General features: G+C 46.4%; 1 protein-coding gene across 3 annotated transcripts in view; it reads left to right on the top strand.

Moving 5' to 3' along the window:
- Positions 1-2,576: 2,576 nt before the first annotated feature.
- The window catches only part of TRIM8 (tripartite motif containing 8), a 67,496-nt gene continuing 62,292 nt past the window's right edge, over positions 2,577-7,780 (top strand). Inside the window, exons 1-2 of one of the 3 annotated variants that reach the window (XM_083505089.1) lie at positions 2,577-2,692; positions 5,576-6,261. In XM_083505089.1, the coding sequence (XP_083361215.1) occupies positions 5,692-6,261 (570 nt within the window). In that variant the 5' untranslated portion in view covers positions 2,577-2,692; positions 5,576-5,691. Of the gene's footprint in view, positions 2,693-2,831; positions 5,368-5,575; positions 6,262-7,780 lie in introns of those variants that run through there. The other 2 variants (XM_083505090.1, XM_083505088.1) reach the window with 2 other exon arrangements.

Raw genomic sequence — 7,780 nt, 5'->3', positions numbered from 1 at the left:
GAAGCTGTAGTTCAGCAACATCAAGAACTGCATTTCCCCCACTCTGTTATAAAACATTATCCGTTGCCTACTTTTTTCTTTTTCTTTTTTTAAAAAAATCTATAATGACCTTATAGGAATTGCAAATCCTAAAGGAAGTGGGTTATGAGTTTGTTTTTAGTGCTCTTAATCTGCTAAGATCATCAGGTTGTCTAGTTGCCCTACCCACATACATCCCACTTTGGCCTGTTTTGGGCCCCCATCCATCTACATTTCAGATAGAACTGATTGCAGGATCAATGCGGGTTGTGTATATATGTATGGTAAGGGTAGGGTTCATAGTATCCATTCGAGTATGACTTAAAAACAATGACCTATTACGTTATTTGAAGCTTGTCAAAACCATGGTGGCACTGGAATCTACTAGGTATTACACTTCCCACAAGGAAACCATTGCATCATGACTGCAAAAATCAGGACACAGTGGAGGAAAGTTACTGGAATCTATCTCAAATCTGGACAATCTCGAAGCAGTGCCAAGTATTCCAGGAAAATATGTTTTAAAAGGACAGTGCAGGCTGTTTTGATATTTATAATACTATTCTCCCAAGCAGAAGTAAATGGAAAGGCTACTTAAAAAACAAAACAAAGCATATCCTCCCTTTTTTAAAAGCGTAGGGGATACCTATGAGATTTTCTTTACATAGATACTGATGGAAAACTGGAGTACTTAATTAACAGCAATTAATGTGACTGCAGCTGCTACCAATGCATTAAATTATCAGGATCTTTTTGCATATTACCTAGAAGTGATGACAGAACTGTGAGTCTCTCACACAAAGAAACTTGTGTGAGCATCCCCATGCCAAATGCATGTGTTGTGCCCACACTGGGAGCGCATGAATTTGGCTGAGGGGAAAACGCAGCTTCCCTTTTCTCATGAGAACTGGAAATGTGGAGAGTGTGTGTCAGTTGTTTGCCACTGCTGGGTAATAGACAAAGTGATCCTTACAGAGCTTCAGTCCTTTAACTAGAAGGGTAAATGCTCCTCCTAATCCTAGAGTGTTCCTATCCAACTCATTCTAAATGCACGCTGAAAGCATTGCAAACTAGAGCTGGAGTCTCCAGCAGGGAACCTCACAGCATGCAACCCGCATGGAAGTTAACTAGTTAGTGAAGGAGCAGCAAGGGATTAGGTCTGGTCTAAACGGACCCAATTAGATTTATTCTGTAGTCTTCACTGCTTCCTTGGTTTTGTTTCATATTGCCTTTGACACTACGCAGTTAACAATTCTAAATGTTTATGAATATATATGTATTAATATATGGGGGGAAATACCTTCTGATATTTGTTAGATGAAATTATGTCCTATATCTTCCTCCTTATATGATAAAGTAATTTCTTACTGAAGTCGAGAAGGAAGTTTAAGGTGGTGTGAGAAACATTGTTCCCCAGGATGCACATATTTATTTATTTGGGGGGGGGTATCCCATTGTGACATCTGTTCAGAAAGGCTTTGGAAGACTTACAAATATCTACAAAACCTCTAACTAGAGACTTTAGTACAGTGGAATGTGTGTGTGCGCAGCATGGGTGACAATCATCCCAACTTAACTTCTCTAAATAAATTGTGTTCCCAGTCTGAGGCTTCCAAGATGCTTCATTGAATTTTTGGGGGGAAGCTTTCCTTTCAAAATGTTAATTTCCTACCTACCCAGAAAACACCTACAGTCCATTTATTCTCCATCTATGCCAAATCTGTATATATTAATCTCTTGGCACTACATGTCAGCTACTCCAGCTTCTTCGCAGCTCCTGTCAGGTATTCTTTAGCTCAGACACAGTGTAAATCATCTGGGCATTGGGACCACATCATTAAGACCTGTACAGTACCTGGCACTAGGCTGACACTAAATAATAGGAGCCTCTCATAAAAGATGATATATTCTACAGGCCAAATTAAGCAGGGGATAGGATACGTCTGCGGAATTTAATAAACAATGGATGCACCTGGGGACCTCCAACTTTCATTGCTACATGCAGAGGATGATTTTCTTGTTGCTTGCAAAGACATAATAATAATAATAATAATAATAATAATAATAATAATAATAATAATAATAATATGCTTAGATCCATCCTGCTCCCATCTTGCTGCACCTGTCAGCAGTCCCGTTTCGGATATTGGGGAAGGGTTGCAGTTCAGTGGTAGCGCACGTGCTCTGCGCGCAGAAATCCCTGGTTTGATCCCTGCCATCTCCCGCTAAGCCAAGGAAAGGCCTTGCTGCCTGAAACCTCGGAGGAGGTGCTCCTCCTCCGTGCAAATGCTGGGATGGGCCTGATTCGGCAGCAGCCCGCTTCCCCTTCCCCTCGTGGTGCACAAGGTCTTCTCTTTCCCGTCTGTCGCTTCACTTCACCGAGCCCCGGTCGCCCTCGGCAAGGCAGCTGGTAGGTGTACCCAGTGCGGTACGCCGCCGGTAATAGGTTCTATACATATGCATGCAGTACGCATTGTGAGAAAGCAGGTCCTGTGCTTATTAGACAGGTACACCTGGCTACGTTTCTTACCCCCCCTCTTCCCGGCGTGTGTGTAGTGTGACCCACTGTGACTCACCCCCCCCCGACATCTGGCAAGCGGAGCAGGGGAAGCTCAGCAATGGCTGGCTCCCCTCCGGCAGGGCGGAGGCGCTCCTAGGGGCTCCCGGCTCGCGAGTAAGTACGACCGCGGGGGGCCCCGAGCGAGCGGCCTGCTTCGGGGGCCCCTCCGCCGCCGTCGCCCCTTTAAGGGAGGCCGGACGCGCTGTGTTTAATGTATCAAATTGTGGCGGGTCACGTGAGGCCCCGGAGAAGGGGTTGAGCAGCGCCGCGGCGGTAGCCGCTGAGAGTCGAGCGAGCCGGGTAGCGAGGGGCTGGCGGTGGCTGCGGCGGCTGGGGCTAGGCAGGGCTGGGCGCAGACCCGGCGGAGGGGAGGGGAGCGAGGCGAGGCGAGGCCCGGGACGGAGGCAGCGGCTCCCTCCGGATTGGACTCCCCATTCTCTCCCTCCTTCCTTCTTTTCCTCCCTCCCCCCCTTTTTTTGTCCTTGCTCCTCTGGAGGACTTCGCGTTTCGTGATTTATCGGAACCGATTGATCGATCGATCGGCTTATTGATCGGTTAAAGGGACCCTGCTGCTCGGGCGACGCGAAGCCGGGATCGGGTTGAGCCGCTGCTCCTTTAAAGCCGAGCCGGGGAGGGCGGGGGGGGGGGAGAGGAGAAGGGGAAATCCTGAGATGCGCCCTTGATCTTTAGTCATCCTTCCGCCCTTGAGTTCCTTCATACCCCCCCCACCTCACCCCCACCCCTCTCCCCCCTTTCACACCGACCCTAATGCGCTTTCACCGCCCCTGGGAGAAGAAGAGGAGAGGAAGAGGAGGAGGCGGCGGCGGCATCGCTACCTATTCCTATAGGCAACCCCCCTTCACCTTGATTGCCACCTCGTCGATCTACGCAAAAGACCTCGATTAATTTTTATTGTGCCATCCGCTCCCTTTCTCTCTCTCTCTCTCTCTCTCTTTCTCTCTCTCTCTCTCTCTCTCTCACCCCTTCTCGTTCTCGCATTATTTTGCAAACCTTGAGGGGAGGGGGCTAATAGGGTTTTTTTAAATGGGCTGTATGTATGCTGGGGAAAGAGAGCTATTCGCTTAGCTCCCCCATCCTGCGCCTTGCATCAGGAAAAGGTTTTTTTTATTTAAAAAATCTATATAGGGTTTTGTTTTCCTCCCGGTTGGGGGTGTATTGAATCTGAATAATCAGACATATAAACCTATTTTCCACCCCTATCGCCCAGTTTACGTGATCCGGAACGTCTATATTATTCCCTGCTTTCGTTCTGCGTGATAGCGTGGCAATAAGATACCTCTCCTCTGCATCCGACACCCGCCCCCCCTTTAATTTTCGTGGGGTCTTTTTCTCTCGGGTTGAAATCGTGGCTCTATTCTATGTTGTTTGTTTCTCTTGCATGTGGCAAAGGTGAAAGATCGTCTGATCCATTGGTCTGCTAGTTAATTCTTGTTGTTTGTGACTGAGGGAGCATTAGAAAGAGGTGCGGAAGATAGAGGTGCGTGCCTGTGTGTATGTGTTTGTGTGTATATATAGATATATACAGTATATATGTATTTATAAATCACACACACGCACACACACAGTTTTTAAAATAGAATTTTATTTAAAAGATGGGGGGAGACCCAAGATGGCTGGAGGTGGTTGTGAGGAGTATGTAGGGGTTTTTTTGATCTGATGATAAAAGCTAAAAGGCACAGCAGCTGCGGCTGTATAAACTCAATTTAAAACCCTCCCCTTCCCTCCCTCTCTTCTCTCCCCCCCCCCCATCAGGCGCACACTTTGCAGGGTGGTGCCATCCACCTCATCTACCCCCCCTCCTGTGTTTTTTTTTAACAGGTTTGTTTCTACTTTCTAAAATAAAATTTAAAAATCTACCAATTAAAAAAAATCAGCTCAAAATGGCTGAGGACTGACTGTGTCCTCTTGGAATTGTACATTTCAGCAGTTCCCTTTAAGCTGCTGCTGTCTCTCCTCTCCTCTCCTCTCTCTCCTCCCCCCTCCGTTTTTTTTTTTTTTTTTGCAGGCTGGTTCCAAAAGGAGAAATAGCTTTCATGTCAGAAGGAAAACAGAGAAGCAAAGGGGAAGAGGCGGGGGCTGGGCTCTTCATTAGCAGTTGAGAAATTCCTATTCAGTTTGATCAAGGCATACTTGTTTTCCTTCCAGCAAGAGCAACCCATCACTTTCCAAAAGACCAAGGGTTTTTGGAAGTGGGGGAGGATTGTTTCCATTTCAGTCTTGCTAAAATAAAAATCGAGGCAGATTTTAAGAAGGCAGAAATCCCACGAGGTATTGTTGAGCAGGTTGATTCTCTGGGTTGAATTTGTCTTCAGTGGTTTCCACCCTCCTGGGTTGTCCTCCCCCTCTTCTCTTCATTCCTATTTGTGAAAGGAGCTAAGGATGGGAGGGTCCTTTTGGCTCTGGGCTGGAATTTCATCCGAATGATTGACCCGTCTTCCTACTGAGATTGCACTCTTCCAAAGCCAATGAAGAATATATCTATATTTTGCACCATTCAGCTGCATTAGAAGTTAGCTGGTCTCGCGTTTGGATTGTATCTCCCAACTTTTTTTGTGGTTTAATTAAAGACTTGCATTCTGAACTCTTTGATGGGAGGACAAATAATTTGAAAAGCGATTCTTTTGAGTTTGGTCAGGAGAGAGAAAAGTTCTTTTAAAATATCAAATCTTGGGCAGAAAGACACAATAATTTGGCAGTGTTTAACTTAGAAGGTTTATATGGCATTTGGACTCCATTCTGGATTTTGTATGGAATTTTTTCAGTTCTCGGTAAGTTCTTTGCTTTTGCTTTTTAGAATCAAAAGTTAAAACTTTGAGTTAAAGATTGTTTGATTTTAAACCTTGCAAGCTTTTATTGTTAACTTAATTGTACCTATTGGATCGTGCTGCTGGGTTTTCCGGTGTGTGTCTCTGTGTGTTGTTTTACCTGGAATCTTAGGAGATAATTCTTAATTTTAAATTTTTTTTTGTTCATTAGCAACTTAGTGGCCTTTCTGTTGCAAAAGTGGAAACTCATCACCATCTGCGTTAGTAGACCAAAAACTGACTTTTTAAAGAGAGATTGCTGAAAATAAAAATCTGTTGGTGTGAGACATGGCTGAAAACTGGAAGAACTGTTTTGAAGAAGAACTTATATGCCCCATTTGCCTGCATGTCTTTGTGGAACCTGTCCAGCTTCCTTGTAAGCACAACTTCTGTAGAGGATGCATAGGAGAGGCATGGGCCAAAGAGACAGGGCTTGTGCGTTGTCCTGAATGTAATCAGGCCTACAACCAAAAGCCCAACCTTGAGAAGAACTTAAAGCTGACCAACATTGTGGAGAAGTTCAACTCTCTCAACCTGGAAAAGACTCCCTCCATCTTGCACTGTGTCTTCTGCCGGCGTGGGCCACCTTTGCCTGCCCAGAAGATCTGCCTGAGGTGCGAAGCTCCCTGCTGCCAGTCTCATGTTCAGACACACCTGCAGCAGCCCTCCACAGCACGTGGGCACCTCCTGGTGGAGGCGGATGACGTCAGGGCCTGGAGTTGCCCCCAGCACAATGCCTACCGATTGTACCACTGCGAGGCTGAGCAGGTTGCGGTTTGCCAGTTTTGTTGCTACTACAGTGGGGCACACCAAGGGCATTCGGTGTGTGACGTGGAGATCCGGCGCAATGAGATCAGGGTAAGTGTGGAAAATTGCCTCCATGTTATTGCTGGTTTTGGTCTGGAAGGTACTAGCAGAGTGTGTGGTGCCATGCAAGAGAAGCTCAAAAAGTAAATTCTCTGCCGCAGAGGGCATCCAGTTTATAAAAGACCAACCCCCCACACCCAAACCCATTAGATCCACCAGGCCTGATCAGAGGCCCAAGAAGGCACTGCTGAGACAAGGTAAATAATTAGTGGTGCAATGAAACCGTGTGTCCCCCTCCCTTCCAGTTTTCTCGATTGCACATCAACTGGATCAATATTGGCCCAGCAGCTCTTTTTAACCTCTAGTTTTGCCAGGAACAGTTTTATCCTTAATGAGAAAGGCTGCCTCTTCTGCTCAAATGTTGCCTTTTACAATAAGGAGCCATTCTTTCTAAAGGTGACCTTTCTATTTCTGTTTATTTTTATTATTTTTTTTGCAAGGCCTACAGGAAATATTTCTCCATCGGTGCCAATAAGGGTTTTCTGTGGGTTGCTGTTCGCAGTCCTGCTCCACCTTTACCAGTGGTTGTGCTGACATCTTAGATGTGCTGAAAACGAGGAAGTAAACAAAAGCTGACATGATCTTTTCAGGCCTCATTAGAAATGCATCAAGGGAAATAGACCCTCACTGAACAGGATGTGATGGGGGAAGGGAAGCGGGTAAAGCGCTGTGTGTGTGTGTGTGTGTGTGTGTGTGTGTGTGTGTGGTGCTTTCAATTTGAATGTGGCCATTCAAACAATAGTGGGGGGATGGGGTGTGTGGTGGTGGTCTCTGAGGTTGTTTGTCACCCTGTGAAAACAATAGGACCTTCAAATCTTCTAACTGCTCTGCAAACAATTGGGAGAATAGGAGGAAATCTGCTAAAGCTGCAGGTCATTTGTATATAGTTAGAGATAAGCACAGGCCTATTAGCAGGTATAAAAGGGTTCTCCCTGTAGATAATTCTTCTCAGTAGTCAGCAAGTGCTGCAAATGATGCTTGGCAACTCCTGCCCCCACATTGCTTTCTCCTCCCCCCTTTTTTTAATTAAATAAGCCTCCCTTTGCTCTCTGGCTTGCCCTGGGAACCTTTTCGACAGGCCCAACCCCTCTGCTTCTCTCCCACAAGAATGGAGCAGAGGGGAAATCCAATGGACTGGGCGGCTGAGTGCTCTGAAATCTGGTTTCGGGCAGCTTTTTCTCCCAGGGGTTGGGAGCCAGGCCTTGATTACAATGCAGCTCTCCTATTGTAAGGCTTGTCAATGTCAACTCTCCATCTTCCTCCCTCCCTTCCCTGTCCTTTCTGGGCCAAGCTGCTGAGAAGGGGGAAAATTCCATATGACCTCCGTCCCTCTCTCATCATTGCCTTGGCTTCATGCTCTGGAGGGGAGAGGTGGGAGGCCATTTCTCCTTTCTGAACCATCCAGATGGGAAGGCCTATCCCAGTGACAAGCCATTCTTTAGGGTCGGGAGAAAGGGAGTTTCATTGGCATGGCTGCCTAAATGCCCAGCAGGTTCAGGGTAGCATTATG

Source organism: Podarcis liolepis (genome assembly GCF_965112155.1).
Source record: "Podarcis liolepis genome assembly, chromosome: 5".
Lineage (NCBI taxonomy): Eukaryota > Metazoa > Chordata > Lepidosauria > Squamata > Lacertidae > Podarcis > Podarcis liolepis.
Note: the sequence above shows the minus strand (reverse complement) of the source record. Positions and strands in the feature narration are given on the sequence as shown.